The sequence below is a fragment of the Emydura macquarii genome, unplaced genomic scaffold, assembly GCF_026122565.2.
Source record: "Emydura macquarii macquarii isolate MOO-44397 ecotype Brisbane River unplaced genomic scaffold, CSIRO-AGI_Emac_v2 contig_3692, whole genome shotgun sequence".
NCBI classification, from domain to species: Eukaryota; Metazoa; Chordata; order Testudines; family Chelidae; genus Emydura; species Emydura macquarii.
This window is the reverse complement of record NW_027133829.1, coordinates 12,584,172-12,606,863: the sequence shown is the minus strand read 5'-3', so window position 1 is coordinate 12,606,863 and position 22,692 is coordinate 12,584,172. Positions and strand designations below refer to the sequence as shown.

Genomic DNA, 22,692 nt, shown 5'->3' with positions numbered 1-22,692 from the left:
ACTCCCCAAACTCCTTAACTTGGGCCGTGTGCGCCAGTCTCAGGGGGGAGGCAGGGCTATCATAACAGCCCCCGCTTTCGAAATGTCTGCAATCTTGGAGTACAAGTGGAAGGGTGGCCTGCTCTCCTCCATGGTAAGGAAGGTGCTAGTCTGGCCTGGTGAATGATCTGTGGAGCAATGGGTACGTGGATTCTGTAGACAGGACAAGTGAATTTTGACAAGATTTGACTGAAGAGGAAAGTGATGGGCCAGGAGTGCCAGGCTCAGAGGGCAGCATGGAAGGAGCCTGGAAAGGGGAGGAAAAGGAAATTAGCAGGTGTCAAAGCTGGTGCTGTTTGCCTAGTAGAAGGTTCATGGGAAATCTAGTAGGCGATAAGGTCAGAAACATGGGTGGGGCTGGACAGGGCCTCTTGTCTGTGTTGTGCAGAGCAGTGGGGAGCAAGAGAGGGACGTGCTGGGGACTTCCGCAATGGGCCAGGAGAGCGATTCTGGCAGTCGCATCTTGGACCAACTGGAGGGGGCGAGGCAGGTATCAAGGACGCTATGGAGGAGGAGGGTGCCATAGGCAGGACAAGAGATGGTGAGGCCTGCATGAGCAAGAATTCAGCCTTCTGAAGAGAAACAGAAGGATTCCTGTGGCGTCTGGGGGAGGAAACAGCAGGCTGTGCTGGCAGTTGGGATGTGAGACGCCGGCAGAGAGGCGCTGGGGCTGGGTAACGGGGCTGATGGTGGAGACCAGCAGAAGAGGAGAGGGTGGATTTTGGAGCGGGGCTGGATTTACACCTTATGCACCACTAGGCACAGCATCTTCAGCGCCCCTGCCTACAGCTGACCTTCGTGTTTACCGTGCGGGGGGCGGGATTGGGGGGAGAGGGGTTTGAGCGACCGGCTGGGCCAGCTCTGGTTGGGGGGAATATGCTCATCCCTGGGCTCTGGCTTCCAGCCTGGCCACGGGTCGGGCCTCAGGGAGAAGAGGAGCCCTGAGAGCAGGCGGACCAAGTTCCAGCGTTTGTGTGGGGCCGCCAATTGGTTTAGGTGCCCCTCGAATGCTGGCACCCCTAGGCACATGCCCACTGTGCCTAATTGGAAATCTGGTCCTGCTGGGAGGTAACATGCCCTATTGCTCCCCAGCGCACTAGTCCCGATCAAGGCTGTGCTGAGACTCCACACCGACCTGCAGCGGTTCTGCCTCTCATTGCTGGCTGCTCCTTTGCTTGCAGGTGGAGCCAGAAACACTGGCTGTGATTCACTGGATGAGCAACTACAACTTTGTCCTCTCAGCCAATCTCCACGGTGGAGCGGTAGTGGCAAATTACCCGTACGACAAAGCCCAGGAGCAGCGGGGCCGTGGCTACCGACGCCAGAGCAACACTCCCACTCCTGATGACAAGCTCTTCCGGAAGGTGAGGAGGGACCGCCGGGGCTCTCGCGCTGCTCTCGCATCACGAGACTTTGGCCCCAGATGTCAGAGATCTCAGACGATCAGGGCTGAACACACTGGAAGGGTTGAGGGTTTGGATCAGTGGATTTGAATCCAGACTACCCCCTATTCACACCCCCAGCCCTGCAAAGACGTGGTGGGTCTGGATCAGATGGTCCCATTTTAGCCCAGCTTTTGTTTTTAAGCATCTACAATAATCTCTTTAATACAAGCAATAAAATGACATGATGCAGGCGTGTGATGCTGGGCCAAATACATCCCTGGTATAAACTCTTCTGATGTCCATGGTGTTTGCACCAGGAATGAATTGGGCCCCTTTCCATGCACAGGAAAGTCTAGGTACATGCCCCTCCTTCCTAGTGCAGTAGTCCTTTCTATCGGCCTGAGCCTGCAAAGTGCAGACTGCTACAAAAGATGATCCACGAACCCTCCGTTCCCAGTGGCTGCAGTAGGAGCAGGCACTATGTGACACTAACAAGCCGCAAACAACTCAGTTTGGCTCTTCCTCCTCCTTGTCCTGCCCACATCTCCAGAGAGGTTTTGACTGGCCTGCACTGCGGTACAGCGCACTTTGGTGCGTGATCTGATCATGTCTGACATTCCACCCTTTCCCAGCTCAGCCTCTGCAGGCAGAGGGAAGACGTCCCTGAGGGTCTGTTTTACGGCTGGGCAGTGATCAGTCTCGACAGCTAGGATAAAAATGTAGAAGGACTATAAATCCCCTGCTCCGGCCCTGAAGATTATAAATCCCCTGCTGCAGCCCTGAGGGGCTGGTTATTCCATAACTGTCCATTATAGGGTTTCTCGCATCTCCCTCTGGTTCTGTCCATTGTCCGAGGCAGAGCAGCCCTGGTCTGAGCTCGTCTGTGGTCCTCTGCGCTGCCGTTCTGCAAGCAGCAGCAGGGGCTGGCACTGAGAGCTCCGGCTGAGCTCCTGGCTTGTTCCAAAAGACCTTGGTGACCTTCTCGGCCTCCAGCAGTTACTTTCTGAAGAGTTGGGATCTTGTTGCTATGGCAATGAGAGCCGAAGCTAGGGCTCCAATCAGGAAGCGCTGGGGGCAGTTTTTGTCCTGGATTCCCCATTAAAAGTTGGACTGAATTTATATTGCAACAGAGCCTTGCCCTCCCCCACCCCCTGCCGCGCCCCCCCCCTCCTCACCCCCCCGGTCAGAGCTCAGACCGGGCAGCAAGCCCCAGGAGGCTGACAGCTGCCAATCACCCCCAGACTGCAACGACATCCCCCACATTCTAATTCTCCTGCGGCTTCATGGGCCAGTTCCCGAGCTCAAGTGGGTTGGCTGGGGGGGGCAGTTTCCCAAGCTCACGTGAGGTTCCTGTGATGGCAGGAGGGGGGACCTGTGTGAAGAGTAAAGTGGTGGGGCTGAGCTGGGCCTGCTCTCACTCACTTGGGTTTAGCTCCATTGGAGGGACTCCGGCTTGTACCGAGTGCACATGGGAGCAGACTCGGGTTCAGGGACGTGGGCCAGAGGGTGAAGCTAGAGCTGTGACCAGCCTGCTGCTCTCTCTGCAGCTGGCCAAAGCCTATTCATACGCACACCACTCGATGCACCAGGGCTCGACCTGCGGAGATGATTTTGCAGATGGCATCACAAATGGGGCCTCCTGGTATTCTCTCAGCAAGGGTAAGGGTGGCAGTGAGGGAGCACAGGGTGGAAAGGCCCAGAGGGACTAGGAGGGGGAGGATATGGGAGGTCTGGGCTGCAGAGTGGGTAGTGGGACAGACAGGACTGGGGAAGAGATGAGTAGGGTGGGAGTCAGAGCTGGGGAGGAGGTATGGGGGTTATGGTTTGAGGGAGGGACTGCACAGGGGTATGTGAGAGGGCTGAGAGGAGAGTATGTGGAGGTAAAGGCTAGGGAAGGGGGACTGGGATATGGGGGTGCACCCTCAGTGGGTGAGGAGTACCCAGATTCTGGGGAATTGGTCAGGAGTACTCATTTCTGTCAAAGCTTGAGTATGAAGCTGGGAGGAGCCACAATGTGGAACTGACGAGACCTAAAAGCAGCAATAAAAATTAAAAAACAATATATAAAAAATGGACAAAGTCAGTAGCATTGGCTTCTAACTCCAGTCCTGAGTGCCAGCGACTGATAAAGGAAGTTAAAGGTATCAATGAAAAATCTATGTCCAGTCGGGTCCAGGACATCAAGAAGGATTTTAAAAATATATTAGGAGTAAAAGAAATCCTAGCAACGGTATAGGTCCATTGCTAAATAGAGATGATAAAATTGTCAATAATGATTCAGAAAAGGCAGACATGTTCAATAATTATTTCTACTCTGTGCTTGGAAAGAGGCTGGGTGACACAGTCACAGCTTAAGCTGATCCTGAAATAGTTTCTTCTGACAGTAGCTAGGGAGGGTGTTAAATAGCAACAGATAAAATTAAACATTTTCTGATCTGTAGGATACAAAACCATGCACACAAGAATTTTAAAAGAATTGTCTGAGGAGCTCTCTGAGCCATTGATCTTGATATTTAATGTATCTTGGAACACTGGAAAAGACCCAGAGAACTAGAAAAAAGCTAATGTTGTGCCATTATTTTAAAAGGGTAAACAGGATGACCTGGGTAACTGTAGGCCAGTTTTGCTTGATACTGATCCCATGCAGAATCCTGGAAAGGCTGATACAGGAGGCAGTCAGTGAAAAATTAAGGATGGCAGCATAATTAAGGCTAATTCATGTAGTTTTATGGAAAATAAATGTTGGCAGCAAACCTGATATTATTTTACGAGATTACAAAGTTAATTGACAAAGCTACCTGTGTTGATACAGTATATATTTAGACATTTGTATGGCATTTAACATAGTACTCCCTGACATTCTGATTAAAATAATAACACTATACAAAATCAATATGGCTTATATTAAATGGATTAAAATTGGCTAAATGGATGATTTCAAAAATTAATTGTAAATGGGGAGTCGTCATGCTATGGCTGTTTATTTCAGCAGATCTTTCAGGGATCTCTTCTTGGCTCAATGCTATTCAATATAGCTAGAACTGTTGCCCACTGAACACAGGAAGCTCATATGCTCATCAGTTTAAAAGAAATTGATATGCATCAGCTTTGTCACTTCAAATGGAGTCTTAACACACCTTAAACCAAATGCACTGCTTTAGATAAAATGAACAAATACATTTATTAAGTACAGAAAGATTTTAGGAGGAGGAAAACAAGTCAGATTTGATCAAGATGAAACAAAGAGTAAATCGCATTCTAAGCTAAGCTTGACACTTTCAGCAGCCTCACAAATTCAAATGATTCTCACCACAAACTGGCTGGATTCCTTCAGCCAGGCCCTCCCTCTGTGATCAGCACTTCAGTTGTTTGATGGCGTTTGTAGATGGAGGTGGAAGAGAGCTAGAATGGCAAATGTCTCCCCTTTTTAAAATGTTTCTTCTTCCCTCTGGGACTTCACCTCCCCCTTTCAGGGTCAGGTGATAAACAATGTCCTTGTACAGGTTCATCCATGTCCTGAGTTAGTGAACATTACCTTATTGTGGCTCCAGGTTGGTCAAGGAAAAGGGGGTGGCTCACTTGAAAGTCCCTTTGATCCTTTGTTGATACCTAGCCCAGTCCTTTGTTCCTGGAAGAGCTGGTTTGTTTTATGCCTGCCTTAGTGAAGCGCGAACTGCTCCTCAGCTCTGTAGAGTTTTGCCTAGATCTGTCTCAAGCCATGAGACACATGTGGGAATATTACATAGCAAAGCCTCATAACTGTACACATGACCTTGCAACAAACATATTGTTATAACAATAATGTTCAGTACACCATGAGCAGTCCGAAAACATCTTACATGACATACTTGGCATTAAACAATACACACTTACACTGTAACAGTGATCATGGAGGGTGCAGTGTGTCACAAGAGGCTGATGGACTACCTCCTGCAGAACCATCATGATTATGGCGCCGCGTACCTGGATGATGTGGTGATATACAGCCAACACTGGGAAGATCATCTCAACCAAGTGGCCACTGTGCTGCAGATCTTGTGGGAGGCTGGCCTAATTGCCAACCCCAAGAAGTGTCAGATAGGTCATCCCTTGCCATCTAATCTGGGATACACGTTGGGTTGAGGACAGGTCTGCCCACTCATAAGGCAGGTATGCCAGTTTTTGGGTCTAGCCAGCTACTACTGACATTTCATATCACAGTTGCCGCTATTGTGGCCCCCCAACCAACCTCCTAACCAAGGACAGTCGAGGAAGCTTTCCAGACTGTCAGGCACCAGCGCTGTACAGACCTGACTTTATGCGGGACTTCATCCTTCAGACAGATGCCTCAGAGGCGGAACTCAGTGCTATCCTTTCTCAGGAAATGAATGGGGAAGACCACCTGATCCTACATATCATCTAGAAGTTATTCCCTCGTGAACAGAATTACTCGGTCATTGAGAAAGAGGCCCTTGCTGTCAAGTGGGCTGCTAACACTCTGAGGTATTACCTCCTCGGGGCACCCTTCGTGCTGATTACCAACCATGCCCCCTTGAAATGGATGAACTCAGTGATGAACACCAACACAAGACTCATGCATTGGTCCCACACCATACAATCCTATGCCTTCACTGTCCGGCACCGAGCAGGCAGAGACCATGCCAATGCCAACTTTCTGTCCCACTTCAGGGAGCTGGAAGACATCGCCCCCCAGGACCAGGAGCCAGACTTAAGGGTGTGTGTGTGTAGCGAGGTGGTGTGGCCTCCCTCTGAGCCCTGAGATGCCTTCCCTGCTGAGGAGCCTATGCCTGCAGGGGAACCGCTGGGACTACTGCTGGCTGCCTACCCCAGGGTAACTGAGGATGCTCCATGAACCCAGGTACACCCCTAAGAGAGGGTAGGAAGTAGCCCGGGGTGGCTGACTGCCATTCGGCTGTGTTGGGGCTGCAACCCAGTCAGCGTGTTGTGGTTGGATTCCCCATTAACCCAGTGGTGGAGCACTCCCCCACTGTTAGGGCACTGGGCTGGGACACGGTAGAATCAGGTGGGCCTGCATCCCGCTTCCCCTGCCACCCCACTCCTAGGGTAGCAGTACCCCACCATAGGCCAAGAGGCTTGCGTTGGCTCAAGTAGATGATGGGCAAAGACTCCAAGCTATAGACAGTTCTCTCGACCGACCTGGCCTGAGGGCCTGGGCCTTAGACAGCTCCCTTGCCCAATCCTGCTGGGGGACAGAGCTGTAGGCTGCTGCTTGGCTCTGTCCCTGCTTAAGGATCCAGGGACTATAGACTGTATTTGCCCTGCTGTGCCTGAGAGCTAACGACTATAGACCGTGTACTTGCCTGGCCCTTCCTGCGGGCCAGGAGCTATAGACCGTGAACTCACCCTGCCCTGCCTGGAGGCCAGGGTTATAAACTGTGTAAATTGCTCTGCCCTTTCTGAGGGCCGGAGCTGCTCTCACAGTCTCTTGGCTAATTCTCCCCTTGTCAAGCAACAGTGACATAATAAGGCAGTGTGGCCTCCCTCCGAGCCAGAGAGGGAGGGATGGCTGACACCCAACTACAGTTCAGTAAAGGGCTACAATACTGCTCTGAGGTTTGGCAAACCGCCATATAGCGAGAGACCAGATACATGCATGTTCCAGCAGCGAAACAAGTATAAGACTACCTGGATGCACCCCTGTCCCAAGAAATGGCACCTGTTGAATTAGATCATTGTAAGACAGAGGGACCTCAAAGATCAAGATCACTCATGTCAGGAGAAGAGCGGACTGCTGGCCTGATCATAGACTGGTCAGAAGCCAGGTGTCTCTCCATGTCATGTCAAAAAGTGGTGGTGCAGACAGAAGCCTTCAAAGAAATTAAACACTGTTAAAACTTGAAGATCCGTGCGTCCAGGAAGAACTTCAACAGGAACTAGCTGCCAAACTCTCAAGCTTCACTTTTACGGACACAAGCCATGAAAAGGCACGGATCGAATTCCGTGATGCCACACGCTCTGCAAGCCTGGAGGTTCTCAGTTCGATTAAAAGGAAATATCAGGACTGAGTTGATGAAAATGATAGAGATAGATCAAAGTTTTGGACTAGATGCACATGTTTTACAGTGCATGTATCACTGACAAGTCATCTATGGATACGAAGGCCTGCTACCTCCGGGCCAAACATCAAGTTCTAACCTGACTATGGCAGATGAAAAACCAGTGGTGGGAGGAGAAAGTCAGTGAACTAGAAGAATCAGCTGACAAATATGATATCAAACAGTTTTACCAGTATCTCAGAGCTTTCTATGGCCCCGTATCAAATGGAAGTTCACCTATCCGCTCTGTAGACAGTGGCAAACTCCTGATAGAGAAAGTGAAATCCTGAACCACTGAGCAGAACACTTTAATTCTCTTTTAAATCTCCCCTCCACTATGTCTGTAAAGGCTTTGAATGATATCCCTCAGCAAGAAATACTAGCAGCACTTGATCAACCATCTTCACCACATGAGGTCAGCAAAGCCATCAGGAGGGCGTCATCAGGAAAATCCTTGGGACCAGATGGCACACCATAGAATCATAGAGTTGGAAGGGACCTGAGGAGGTCATCTAGTCCAACCCCCTGCTCAAAGCAGGACTAACCTCAGCTAAATAATCCCAGTGAGGGTTTTGTCAAGCCGCAGCTTAAAAACCTCCCTAGGTAACCCATTCCAGTGCTTCACCACCCTCCTAGTGAAAAACTTTTTCCTAATGTCCAACCTTGACCTCCCCCACTGCAACTTGCAACCGTTGCTCCTTGTTCTGTCATCTGCCACCACCGAGAACAGCCTAGCCCCATCCTCCCTGGAACCCCCTTTCAGGTAGTTAAAGGCTGTTATCAAATCCCCCCCTCATTCTTCTCTTCTGCAGACTAAGCAAGCTTAGTTCCCTCAGACTCTCCTCATAAGTTTTGTGCTCCAGCCCCCTCATCATTTTGTTGCCCTCCGCTGGACTCTCTCCAACTTATCCACATTCTTTTTGTAGTGGGGGACTCAAAACTGGACACAATATTCTAAATGCGGCCTCACCAATGCCGAATAGAGGGGAATAATCACTGTCCTCGATCTGCTGGCAATGCTCCTACTAATGCAGCCCAATATGCCATTAGCTTTCTTGGCAACCAGGGCACACTGCTGACTCACATCCAGCTTCTTGTCCACTGTAACCCCAGGTCCTTTTCTGCAGAACTGCTGCCTAGCTCGTCAGTCCCCAGTCTGTAACTCTGAATGGGATTCTTCTGTCCTAAGTGCAGGACTCTGCACTTGTCCTTGTTGAACCTCATCAGATTTCTTTTGGCCCAATCCTCCAGTTTGTTTAGGTCCTTCTATATTCTATCCCTACCTTCCAGGGTATCTCCCACTCCCCCTAGCTTAGTGTCATCTGCAAACTTGCTGAGGGTGCAATCTACCCCATCCTCCAGATCATTAATGAAGATGTTGAACGAAACCAGCCCCAGGACCGACCCCTGGGGCACTCCGCTTGTTATTGCCTGCCAGTTAGACATGGAGCCATTGATCACTACTTGTTGAGCTCTATGCTCTAGCCAGTTCTCTATCCATTTTATAGTCCATTCATCCAACCCATACTTCTTTAACTTGCTGATAAGAATACTGTGAGAGACCGTATCAAAAGCTGAGATCTTCAAACAAGGGGGTGATTATATGCTCAGGAAACTCATACAACTCTTCCAGTGTATTTGGAAACAGGGCTTAATGCCCCAGCATTTCAAAGATGTGTAAATTGTCCATCTGTGTAAAAGGAAGGGTGACAGAACCAGTTGCGATAATCACCACAGGATTTCCCTCCTATCCGTCGCTGGGAAGATATTGGCAAGAGTAATGCTCAACAGAACGATTGAGCAACTCCTAGACAAAGTATTCCCTGAATCACAGTGCAGATTTAGAACTGCCCAAGGACCCATAGACATGATATTCACGTTTTTGAGAGATTTAGGAGAAGTGCCTAGAGCAAAATCAAGATCTATACATGGTCTTGATCTATCAAGATCTACACATGGCCTGACAAAGGCCTTTGATACAGTTGATTGCGATGATCTGTGGAAAATTTGCCGTAAGCTTGGCTTCCCAGAGAAGTTTGTATCCCTCATCAGATCCTTCCATGAAGGGCTAATGGCTAGAGTGCAGGAATGTGGGGAATCCTCTGACCCCTTCCCAGTTTCAAATGGCACAAAAATAAGGTTGTGTATTAGCGCCAATGCTCTTTTCTATCGTCTTCTCCATGATGCTCCTGGATGCCTTCCATGATATGGACCGTGTGTCTACATCCGGTCTCGTACAGATGGAGGGCTATTCAATCTCAGATGTCTGCAGGCCCACACTAAGATGGTGGAACTAATGATTAGGGACTTGCTGTTTTCAGATGATTGCAGACTGGTAGCTCACTCGCTAGAGGACATCTAACTTATCACTGACCTGTTTACACAGGTAGCCAATCACTTTGGACTTACCATCAGCTTGAAAAAAACAGAGGTCATGTACTTGCCGTCCTCAACTAAGTATTATGTTGAGCCTGTTATTGCTATCAAAGGCATCCAACTTAGAGCAGTCGATCAATTCTGCTATCTTAGAAGTCTATACCCCAACACTGCCAGCGTTGACGCTGAGGTCATTCGTTGTTTTGCTAAGGCAAGTTCCTCCTTTGGGAGACTTCATCATTGTCTGCGGAAAGAGAGACTGGTCAGACTGCTCCCAAAGATCAAGGTGTACCAGGCAGTTATGCTGCCCATACTGCTGTACGGATGCGAATCATGGACGCTCTACCGTAGACCCCTCAAGAAAATCGAGCTGATCCATCAGTACTCCCTGAGATCCACCTGTAACATTCGATGGCATGAGAGAATCCTCAACATAGAGGTCCTTGAAAGGTGCCAAATCTCAAGTATGGAAGGCAAGGTGCAGAGACCCCAGTTTTGGTGGGCTGAACATGTCAGGAGGATGGAGAACACGAGAATTCCTAAAGCTGTGCTCTACAGCCAATTGAAAAGTGGACAAAGATCACAGGGAAGGCCACATCTGAGATACAAGGACACCCTGAAACAAAACCTTAAGGCCTGCAACATCAATCCCAACAGTTGGTAGGACTTGGCCCTCGACAGGACCAGCTGGAGGCAGCACTGTCACTTAGCCATCAAAAACTTAGAAATCAAATAAGTGAACATAATGGAGGATAAGAGAGACACGAAAAAGGCCATCCCAGTAATTCCATCAACTACAGGTTCTACCTGCAGCACCTGTGGCCACATCAGTGAATCAAGGATTGGCCTTATTTTGCACAACCATACACACACACAAATTTAGTCACAGAGTTGCTGATATAACTCATTCGTCATCATCAACGGGCAATTCCATTAGATACACTCAATGTAGCTAGTTTATTGAAGAGAAGATTCAGAAATTATTTGATCATGGTCTACAAGTTCCCTCCATGGGGAAGAGATTTGTAACAATAGATGGCTCTTTAATCTAGCAAAAAAGGCTAAACAAGATCCAATGGCTGGAAGCTGAAGCTAGACAAATTCAGCTAGACATAAGGTGCAGATGTTGTACAGTGAGAGTAATTAACCATCACCTGAACAACTTACTGAGGGCCACAGTGGATGCGCCTTCACCTGAAGTCTTTAAATCCAGAGTGAATGTCTTTCTAAAAGATATGCTGTCGCTCAGCCAGAAGTGATGGGCTTGAGGCAGGAATCATTTGGTGTTATTCTCTGGCCTGTGCTTTGCAGGTCAGACAAGATGATCATAATGTCTCTTTTGGCCTTGAAATCTGTGACTCTCTTGGGCACTTGACGAGTCACATGCGGCCGCTGAGCACAGATCTTTGGAGAGCCCTGCCTGGCGGGTGTTGTGGGAGAGGAGGGAACAATTTGGTTGCAAAGAGGGAAGCGAAGCAGCACTGAGAGGGGCTGTTCGAGGGAGGAGAAGACTGTGGGGTGAATGCTGGGAAGGAGAGGGGGTGTTTGTGGGGGACTGGGATATGGGATGGGAGAGGAAAAGGCTCCAAAGGAGGACAGGAGAATAGGCCATACATTTGGGGGGATGAAGGGGAGTGTCTTTAGGAAGGAGGTGGAGGGGAGGGCTGTATTGGACAAGGGGGCCTGGCCACAATCTCTCCTCGTCTCCTCACAGGCATGCAGGACTTTAATTATCTTTACACCAACTGCTTTGAGATCACCCTGGAGCTGAGCTGCAACAAGTTTCCACCCCAAGAGGAGCTGGAGCGTGAGTGGCTGGCCAACCGTGAGGCGCTCATCACCTACTTAGAGGAGGTAAAAGGGCCACCCCCAGACCCTGGTACCAAAACCATGTGGGGCTGAGGTCTGTATCCCTTTCTCTCCGGAGACCTGCCCCCTCCACTCTGCTTTGTATTGCGTGGAGAAGGGACCCAGGTGGAGGGCGCCAGCAGAGGCTGGGAACATGGAGGGAGGCCCTGGGGCTCCCTCTCTTGGATCTTTAGAGCATTGACAGACTCCAGCAATGCTGCTGTAACTAGCCCTGGTTCAGCCAGAGAAAGGCCACCCCAGCCAAGGGTCTTTGGAAGGCAGGGGGGATGGAGTATCATCAGGGCTCCCAGAGGGAAGCCCAGGGCTCTGTTCTCCTCCTCCAACAGCCTGGCAGGATCCTGAGAGGGAGAGGAGAGGCTCCAACCCTCAAGAGTGAGAGTCTGTCTGTCTATTTGCAGGTTCATCAGGGCATCAAAGGGTTGGTGTCGGATGAGAACAACAATGGGATTGCAGGTGCTGTGATTTCTGTCCGGGGGATCGGCCACGATGTCACCACTGGTGGGTTGCCCATCCCTGAACTTGTGACCCTCTTGGTACCAGCTCCTTTAGCTGATTTTGGGAGGAACACTGAGCCAGGCAATGCTGCATGTCGCCTGTCTCCAGCAAGCACTGCCTGCTTTGGGAAATGAGTGACCCTTGCAGTGAGAGAAGGCGAGAACCCTGTGGGATGCAGGAAGGGCGAAAAGAGCTAATTCCGTTAGCCATTCCCCTCTGTCAGGCACAAAGCGACCTTGAGCAGTGCAGATTTTTTTAAGATGTTCCTTGTGTGTATGTGTTGTGTGGGGGGGACACACATTAACTAGTGTAATGAGTGAAATGGCTTGTTGGCTCTATGGATGCAACTTAACTTTTTGATCCATCCCAAATGTAAAATGGATTTTTTGGTTTTGATTCTTCTCTAAAGAATTTTTGTTCAAATCCCAGATAGACCATCCAAATGTCACATATGTTGCATGACTTAGGATGACAGTGGCTAATCAGCTAAGCATGAGCTTCCAGTGTGATGCTGTAACTAAGAGGATGAACACAATCCTTGAACGTATAAGTAGGGGTAGGTAGATGGCATTACCTCTGTATACAGCATTTATGAGGCCATTGCTGGATAATGTGTCCTGTTCTGGTGTCCATACTTCAAAATATGATCTGAAGTCTGGAAAACAGGCCATATAGCAAAAGAATTAAGAAGACCAGTCTATTTAGTTTATGCAAGAGAAAGCTCAGAGGTTCCTTGACCATGGTCTACAAGCACCTACATGGGAAGAGATTTATATGCTATTTTCTATTTTTATCAGTAACGTAGAAGAAAACATAAAATCATTACTAATAAAATGTGCAGATGGCCCAGAGATTGGGGGCGTGATAAATAATGCAGAAGACAAATCACAGATAGAGAGAGATCTGGATCGCTTGGTAAGCTGGGCACAAACCATCAATGTGGGTTTCAATAGAGCACTGAAGAACAAAGGTCACACTTACAGGCTGGGGGCTCTATCCTGGGGAGCAGCAACTCTGGAAAAGACTTGCTGGTCATGCTGGATAAGCAGCTGCAATGCTGTGGCCAAAAGGACTAATGCGATCCGTGGCTGTCTAAACAAAGGAATATCCAGTAGACTAGAAATAAGTTGCCATTTTTTAACAGTGAGGATTATTGACCATAATCGGTCTGGATTCTCCATTACAGGAAGCTTTGACATTGAGATTGGATGTTTTTCTAAAAGCTCTGTTCCGGTTCACACTGTTAGACTTGTGTGGTACAGGAGTTCTAACTAGATGTCACAATAGTCCCTTCTGACCTTAACACCTATGTCACTCATGCACATGGCAGCTGTAATGCTGCCCGGATAGCCAGTAAAATAGGGGAGAGAAAGAGAGAGGCATCGACACCAAGACTGTGGCTTTGGGGAGGCCCAGTGGGCTACAAACCGGGGGATTAGGAACTTTAATGCCAGCTTTCCTCTTCGGGGAAAAAAATTGCTTCAGTTGAATGAAACACTTTATTTAATTTTCAAGGATATTTTTTACCTCTGTTAAAAATAAAATTGAAGTAAAATTCAAAATGAAATGTCCTTTTGAGTAGAAATGTTTCAATTTTTAATAGTTTGTTTGTTTGTTTGACCAGAACAATTTGGCAAATTCAACATCAATTTGTGAAACATTTTGGTCAACCTGAATTGGCATTTTTTGGCGAACAAAAGTTCATTCAAAAATTTTACCCAGCTCTAATGAGGGCTGAGCAGCACTGGCAGAGGAGTTTATGTGGGATGTGTAGGGGAAAGGGAGTGAGTCTTTATCAGGACATGCCTGTATTAATCAGCTCTTGCAAACGTAAACCAAAGCCCCATGTAGTCAGACTAGGTGTGCACTTACCTTCCTCCCAGAGCTTATTTCAAACCCAGTCTCGCTGGTAAGTCCCTGCCCACTGTGGGGTTGTTCTGGGGTGATGGGAAGTCTGTCTGTATGCATGAAAGCAGATTGAGTGGCGGGGAGCAGTGTCATGTGACACATTTAAACTAGACTGGGCAGAGCTCTATATGAGGTACAATAGGGACCAGGCTGGTGGGTGAGATTGGACCAAATAGAATGTTTTTGGCTCTGGAGCCGGTGCCTCTGAGCGTACTCTGGCTGCTGTTCTTTCTCATTTCAGGTGAGCAGGGCGATTATTTCCGGTTGCTGCTGCCTGGCACTTACGCCATCACTGCATCAGCAGACAGGTATCAGTCCCAGACAGTGACGGTGACAGTGGGCCCAGCCAAGCCATTGCTGGTGAGTTGTGCTGCATCAGGACATCTCAGCCTGGGTGAAAAATGTGTCCCAGGAGGAAGAGGGTGGGACACAGTGCTGGGTTTACAGGGGACCATGATGGGCCGAGGTGGGGGAGAAGATGTGTAATGCAGATAGTGGCTGGTCCTTCTAGCCCAGGATCCTGTATTCCAATAGTGGCCAATGCCAGATGCTTCAGAGGGAACAGAACAGGCAATCCTCAAGTGATCCACCCTCTGTCACCCAATCCAAGCTTCTGGCAAACAGAGGCTAGGGACACTTCTGAGGATGGTTTTGAATCAATGTCCATCCTAGATGGACCCATCATCCGTGAACTTATCTAGTTCTTTTTTGAACCCTGTTATAGTCTTGGCCATCACAACATCCTCTGGCAAAGAGTTCTGACTGTGTGTTGTGTGAAGAAATACTGCCTTTTGTTCATTTTAAACCTGCTGCCTATTCATTTTATTTGGTGACCCCCTAGTTCTTGTGTTATGAGAAGAAGTAAATAACACTTCCTTATTCACTTTCTCCAACCAGTCATGATTTTATAGATCTCTGTCATATCCCCCCTTAGTTGTCTCTTTTCCAAGCTGACAAGTCCCAGTCTTATTAATCTCTTCTCATCTGGAAGCTTTTCTATACCCCTGTTCATTTTAGTTGCCTTTTTCTGTACTTTTTCCAATTCCGGTATCTTTTTTGAGATGGGGTGATCAGATCTTCACGCAGTATTCAAGATGTGGGCGTACCAGGGATTTATAGAGGCAAAATGATATTTTCTGTCTCATTATCGATCCTTTCCTAATGATTCCCAACATTCTGTTAGCTTTTTCGACTGCCGCTGCACACTGAGTGGATGTTTTCAGAGAATTATCCACAGTGACTCCAAGATCTCTTTCTTGAATGGTAACAGCTAATTTACACGCCATCGTTTGATATGTATAGTTGGGATTATGTTTCCCAATGTGCATTACTTTGTATTTATCAGCCCTGAATTTTATCTGCCGTTTTGTGGCCCAGTCACCCAGTTTTGTGAGACCCCTTTGTAACTCTTCGCAGTCTGCTTTGGACCTAACTATCTTGAGTAGTTTTGTATCATCTGCGAATTTTGCCAGCTCACTGTTTACCCTTTCTCCAGATCAGTTATGAATATGTTGAACAGCGCTGGTCCCAGTCCAGACCCCTGCCTGTGGGACACCACTATTTACCTCTCTCCCTTCTGAAAACGGACTATTTATTCCTACCCTTTGTTTCTGATCTTTTAACCAGTTACTGATCCAGGAGAGGACTTTCCCTTCTATCCCATGAGCGCTCACTTTGCTGAAGAGTCTTTGGGCTCTGTCACACTGTCTGTATGTGAAACAGAACAACCCCTTCCAGGTTAAACGGTCCACTAGGGGCCTATCTCAGTACCCCTCTGTTGGTCTTTCTCTACCCCTACTTGGGCTCAGTCTTTAAATAGTCCCAGCCTTAGTATGGGGCCGTACTCCTGGGGCTTCCTCCCTGGTGACAATATCTTCCTGCAGCCCACTCCCAGGACAGTCCTTACTCAGTCCCAGCAGCCAGCCAGCCAGGAGCTCTATCGGTAGAGCCCTGCAAATCCAAGATACCCACTTTATATCCATGGATATCTGCGGACCATTTCTTGTGGTTCGCGGTTCGGATGGTCACAGAGGTCTGGACCTCTGTAACTTCTGGGACAGGGCTGGAGCAGCTGCCAGCAAGGGTGCAGCCAACAGCTGTTTGGTGGGAGGGAGGGGCTGATCAGCTGTTAGGCAGGCAGGCTCATCAGCCGTTTGGGGGAGCAGGGGTTCAACAGCTGATGGAGGGCTCCTGGCTCCAAAACAGCAGATGTGTGGGTGCGGATGCAGGTGCCGTTAAATCTAAAAGAGGTAGGGCAGATTGTGGGTCGGAAGAAAGTTCGTTCCAGTGAATGCGGATCCACACATTTGTATCCATGCAGGGCTCTGTCAGTCCCTGCAAGAAGATTGTCTTAGGCTCAGTCCTAGCAGCCAGCCTGGTGCTTCTTCGTTGCTCTCTTCTCCAGCTCCAGGCAGCAACTGACTGCTGTGCTGCTCTTCTGCAGCTCCTTTTATAGGGTCCTGCTGGGCCCTGATTGGCTGCTTCCTCGCAACCACTCTAGCCCACTTGGAGGACTTCTCCTCTTTTCCTTTCTGGGACAGGATGTGGCAGCACCCTGAGGCTATATCTCAAAAGGCACTGGATGAACTTTGAAAATTTAGGAATTGGCCCCTTTTCAAGCAAAGTTTTTGGTTTCATATGTTTTAAGGTTTCAATAATATCCTCAAAGACAGCAAATGCCTTGCCCAAAAGTTCAGATCATTTTTGTTTTGTGTCCAAGTCATAATGTTTTAAGTCTGCAGGCATTTCATGCTTTGCCAGTCCAGCTGAAACTCTCTCAGCCATTCTCTATTAGCTTATGCAGAACCCTTCCACTTCATAATACAGAGGTTTTGCATATGCTGTTTAATTATATTACCCTCACACCTAGGTGGGTGAGGATTTACCCTGCATATGTTTTAATAACACTGAGATTTTCTGCAATTTAACCACTTTAGTTCAGCTCTGATAATCCTGATGTGAAATTATAGAAACAACAAACCCTGTGTCAAGCTCTGTTTTAAGTCTTATTTCTTCCACTTATAAAGAAATCCAAATGTGTATCTTCTAAATGAAACCACTGTAGAGATGTTATAACATTCTCAGTCCACATTGTCACCTGCAAGCTGCTGACTCTGAAGTGCTTTGGTATTGCCCTTATGAGGTGATGTGTGTTTTGCACTAACCAGGACATTTTCTGTATGCCCTCCAATTTGTTACAGGTTCTACAAAGTTTGTCCTGTAACCATCATTCATATCCTGACTCTGCTGCTCACAACAAAAGCACAGTCTTTGAGTGTTCTCCATGTTATGCCCCACCCTTAGTTGTTGTACAGATTTCATTATTTTGTTGCAGCTCCCAGTAACGTATTTTAAAATCTCTTTTGCCTTGACTGAAGGGGTGAGGTACTCAGTCTTTAACAAAGGCTTCCTGGCTCCAAAATCTTCATCAGTCTTGGAAGTTAAATGTGTTTTTAAACTCTGCACCCCCCAAAAAAGCCAGAATTTTAAACAGCTCAGCTGAAATCCTGTCCTCTCACCTGCTCACCTTTCACTTTCTTGACTACAGTGATGTCGTCCTTTCTCTAGGTCACCTCTTGCCATAGAATCTACCAGATTAGAGGAGAGCTACATTTCTAATGTGAAAAACAAGCAGTGGAAAAAAAACCTTCCAAATCTGTCTGGCATTGTGTGTCCAGAAAAAGGCACAAATAAGTCATTTCCCCTTTGCAGAATTCTTTTCGAAGAAGCATGGGACTTTGATGCCCTGTGAGCATCTTTCTACATTAGAAATGTAGTTTGCTAGCACAGGTTTGTCAGTGGAAAATCTGGGTCTAGCTGGTTTGAGCAATTTGTTCTCATTATGTCACAACAGTGTTTAGAGGCCCCTTATCAGCTTTGCTTATCTCAGCCTTGAGAGCTAGAAGTCTATACTGGAAACCAGCACTGACTTCCCGCCAGGCCTGAGCAAGATACATGGTTTTCTTTCTTTTCATGTCAGGTGCATTTCCAGCTCAAACAAGACCCTCTGAAGGAGCACCCAGAGAAAAAGGCCCCAGCCACCAGCCTGAGCAGCAAAGCCCTTCAGAAAAAGGTAGTGCCGAGAGCAGCCCGTAAGAAGACACAAAGATGAAGATGGCCCAATCAGACAAGAATAGGAGGAGTCCGATGAAGCAGCTGAGATCAAGAACTAAAGCAAGTGAACATCACAACACACAGTGTAACAAGCTCCACGTGCTAGTTTATTAAATGCAGAAATATTTAACTCCTGAGCAAACAGTGAAGGTGTCTAGCGCTCCAGCAGCTGGAGTCTCTGAGAGCTCTTGAGCCAGTCAGCCTCTCTCTTGCCTACGTCTCCAGGTCTGTGTGTTGTGACAGGGTCAGACGAGATGGAGACTGGAGACAGAGTGCTACTATTTGTAGCCCGGGAAGTGGGCGGGTGCGAGCCCACCCACTGCTAAAGGCCCCGCCCCCTGGAGGGGAGGAGTCACTGGACCCAGGACACAACTCATTTTGTGGGACAAAGAATGAAAAAAGGAGCGGGCGTGGGGGTCACAGGGTCAAACAAAGGGAACCAGAAGGGGACACCAAGCAGAGAACCCCGGACAGCGCCCACTGCTCCCAGAAGGTGTCAAGGGAGCCAGCAGACGCTGCCCAGAGGAACTCTGCCCGGAAGCGTGAGTGGACAGAGGAACAGAAGCAGGCCCACAGTTGCAGAGCACCCCCCAGCCAACCTCCTCTCCCTGGTCTTGTAGATGACCACTCTGGCCAGGGCTAGGAGGAGGTTGACGATGAAGGGCAATATATCAGCCCCAGGCTCAGCAAGTCCCTTTTCCCCTGCTAGCTAAGCAGGGGTTACTCCTGGTTAATTAACACACCTGGCGCCAATCAAGACCCCACCTAGGACTTGTTAAAACCCTCCCCTCCAGAGAAAGGGTGCAGCTGGAGTTGTGGGAGTGAGGTGAGCTTCCAGAGTGTGAGCAGGCAAGACACTGTCAGAAGCCAGAAGGGTTTAGGGGAAGGAGCAGAATGCTGGCAGATGAGAACCCTGCAGGTACAAAGACTGGGGGAGGGAAAACCCTGCCCAAAGAGGGCAAAGGACCTTTCCCAGGCCTGGAGGCCTGAGGGAAAAGACCCTGCCAGAAGGGGAAGATAGAACTGGACATTTGGTTCGGCACCACCACGCCCAGTGGGGCTGTCAGAGATCAAGAACCACCCCTGGCAAGGAGGCCAGGAAGGGCCCCTGTCCAAGCAGGGTGTGGACATTAAATCATGGGGCACAGGGAAGTAACCCAGGGAAGCTAGCAGCTTTCCTGAAGCCACAGCATGAAGCTGCTACTTGTAGGGTCCCTGGGTTGGGGCCTGGAGTCGAGGGTGGGACTGGGCCCACCCTCCCCACCCAGCCATTCTCTGGAGGGGCAAGAGCCCCAGCGAAGGGGCAAGGGTCTCTGAGACCCAGAGACAGGACCGGGACCTGGCAGGGAGTGGCCATCTTAGAGCGGGTGTATTACCCTCCCCCACCACTAGAGAGTGGAAGAACACTAAGGGGTGAAGCAGTTCCCTGACCCACCGCTAGAAGGACGCGCTGGACCCACTGAGGTAGAGGAAGAGCTTTGCCACAGTGTCTCCCAGGCACATACCTGGGCCCTTTCCCATGGGACTGGACTCAGATACTACAGGCCATGCGAGAGGGTCAAACAATAATGAATAATTCCTATTCTACTCGAGCTGGGCTCGTCACCCCAGTGACTGAATACTGCTGCACTTCGAGAATGGCTGTGGGAATGAATCCTGGCTCTGCGTGTGACTATTAGTCTGTGCCCCACGGTTTTCTTGGGGGGGGAGGTGGGTGACCCTGAAGCTGAGGGAGGGCACGCTGGTGGCTCTGTTTGAAATCAGTTAGTGATATGGTGACGCTGAACGTGGGTTGTCCCTATGCACAGTCTGGCTAACACTGTTTAGTGACCATGACAGCTAAGAGTTCAGTGCCCCTGCTAGAGGCCTGAGCCAGCCCAGGATCTTCTCCCTGTTGCCAGGTCTCTTTGTTATATGGATGCAGCACTCTAACTGTCTGTGTACCTGGCATGGTTGGTCCCCTCTTTGCCAGCTCTCTGTGTAGTAGGACATCTCAGAGTGCACTGCCCCATGAGGATGACTGAGCCACCAATGGGATGCAGCCCTCAAAAAGGCCAGTGTGATCACAGGAGATATTAGGCGAGGTATTTCCAGTAGACATCGGGAAGTATTCATGTCATTGTACAAAGCACTGAGGAGACTTTGTCTGAAATACTGGGCAATTCTGGTCAGCCTTGCTCAAGAGAGATGAATTCAGACTGGAACACGTGCAGAGAAGGGCTCCTAGGATGACCCAGGAAATGGAGAACCTGGCTTGTGAGAGGAGATTAAAAGAGCTGGGCCTGTTGAGTCTAGGAAAACGAAGGCTGAGGGGATATGATAGCTTTCGATAAACACAACAGCAGGGCAAAGACCAGGGAGGGTGGGAGCTATTTTAGCTAAAGGACAACGTTGGTAGAAGAACCAGTGGGTATAAACTGGCCATGAGTAAATTTATTCTGGAATTTAAAAGAAGTTTTCTAGCCAATAGGTGCATGGAGTTCAAGGAACAGCCTTCTAATAGGAGGAGTGCTGGCAAACAACCTAATGAGGGTCAGGGGGGAGGTTGGTCCATTTATGGATAGATTATCTGATGTGGCTGACTGCGATAGGAGGGCCTGGCCTCTTCCAGTCCCATGTTCGTGAGCTGCCGGTGCCACTCTGTGGATGGCTGTGGGATTTTTCCCAGAATGCACTGATACAAAGGTTTCTTCAGACGCTATAGCCAGGCAGCATGGGGGGGAGAAGGGGTGGGGGCTGGCTTTACAAAAGTGCTCGACACGTAGTTGTGGTGTGAAAAATCTGCTGTGTGAACACAACTCAAACCGTGTGCTGTAAGTGGGGCTGAAAAGTCATGCCAGTAACACAAACTGGTGGTACCTGGGCCTGCAGGCAGGGTTGTTGCACTCGTGGGCACGCTGACACAGAGCCAGGATCCAGGGGGGTTCCGTGGGGACACAAAATCCATGACAAGCCTTGCTGTTCTAGGGCTGTGGTTCCCAGGCTGTTCGTCATGGTGGGACGCCTGCGTAGCTCTCTCGGTGTTTCACACCATATTGATACCACCCTGCCTGCTGTGACTGCCCGGTCAGGCACAGGTCCCTCGACGTCTGCTCCCAGACAGGCAGGGTCAGGGGTGATCCCACCCAACAAGCCATGGGGGAAACTAGCTTGGAAACTGGCCCCGGGGCAAATTTCCACCTCGCACCAGCTCTCCCCCCAGAGATGGGACTGCTCCGGGTCCACATGTGACCAGCAGGGGACGGGCAGGCCAGGGCTGTCTGCTGCAGGCAGCTCAGGGCGTGATGCAGCCTGAGCATGCGCATTCCCGCAGAGATGACATGTAGCTGCCCCCCCATTTCTACAAATGCCCAGAACCAAGGAAGCAGTGCCCCCCCCCAGCAGCAGCAGTCCGTATCCCCTTTTCTTCCCCCTGCCCCATCTCCCGTCCTCTCCCCACTGTCCCCTGCCCTATTCCACCATCCCCTTCTCTTCCCCCACTTGCCCTGTCTCTCCCAGGGGCACTCACTCCTGTGTGGAACAGGACCCAGCACACACAGAAGGGGAGGATGATGGGTACTAGGATCCAGGCGGTAGCGTGCCAGAGCTGCCAGCCTCAGCCAGGACGAGGGGCTGAGACCCGTGAGCCGGTGCAGCGTGGGAAGGACAGAGCCTCCTGCCCTGCAACAGGCTGAGCAGAGCAAGCCCTGCTTGGCGCTTGCAGAAATCAGGGGTGGGGGTGACCCCCCTAAATACACCCATGGCTGGCGCGGGTTGGTGACCCGGCATCTCCCCACGCCCATGGTAACTGGACTTCTAGTGTCCAGTCAGCCGTGCTCCCTGGCCACCACCAGGTCCCCTTTTCGACCGGACTTTCCACTCTGGCTGCTGCCTGAGCTCCTCCCCTGCCCCAGGGGCCTGCTTTGCCTTCCCCGCTGGCAGGAGCATGCCAGCCCGGCTCGGCTCCCTGGGGCCGTCCTTTGAAGTTTGTTTTAGCACCCAGCTGGGCTGCAGCCCTGTGCTAATTGGACTGTGGGTGGCGAACCACTGCTCTAGGGTAACAAAAGCAGATCAGACATTTTTGGCCTACTTTAAATTAGCTTAAAAAAAGGCTCAGACACAGCTTTGTGGTCCTACTACAGGAGCTCACTCCTTCACCCCTAAACCCAGTTCCGGCACCCCCTCGGACCTGGCTTCCTGTAACATACTGCTGGGACTACGGGGAGCTGTGAGCCAGTTTCCTTTCTGCCTCAGCAAGAGAGAGTTTTGCAGGTGCTGGGACTTCGTGTCAGCTCCCTGCCGCCCCAGCAAATGTCTCAAGGCTCTCCCGCCCAGACCTCACCCAGCCGGGAATAGTCCGTGAACTCCAGCCCCTGAGCACCTCAGAGCTGTTTCTCTGCAATGCACAGCCTCAGCCATGCTGCATTCACAGACAATACTAAAGTTGCTGCTCTGTTAAAGAGTCTGTACAT

General features: G+C 49.6%; 1 protein-coding gene across 1 annotated transcript in view; it reads left to right on the top strand.

Annotated features, from left to right (window-relative positions):
• CPN1 (carboxypeptidase N subunit 1) overlaps positions 1–18,373 on the top strand; it is a 32,948-nt gene extending 14,575 nt beyond the window's left edge. The window contains exons 4-9 of the mRNA XM_067537026.1: positions 1,221–1,403; positions 2,972–3,083; positions 11,571–11,710; positions 12,124–12,223; positions 14,370–14,488; positions 18,108–18,373. Coding sequence (XP_067393127.1) covers positions 1,221–1,403; positions 2,972–3,083; positions 11,571–11,710; positions 12,124–12,223; positions 14,370–14,488; positions 18,108–18,239 — 786 coding nt within the window. The 3' untranslated portion in view covers positions 18,240–18,373. The remainder of the gene's footprint in view (positions 1–1,220; positions 1,404–2,971; positions 3,084–11,570; positions 11,711–12,123; positions 12,224–14,369; positions 14,489–18,107) is intronic.
• Positions 18,374–22,692: the final 4,319 nt, after the last annotated feature.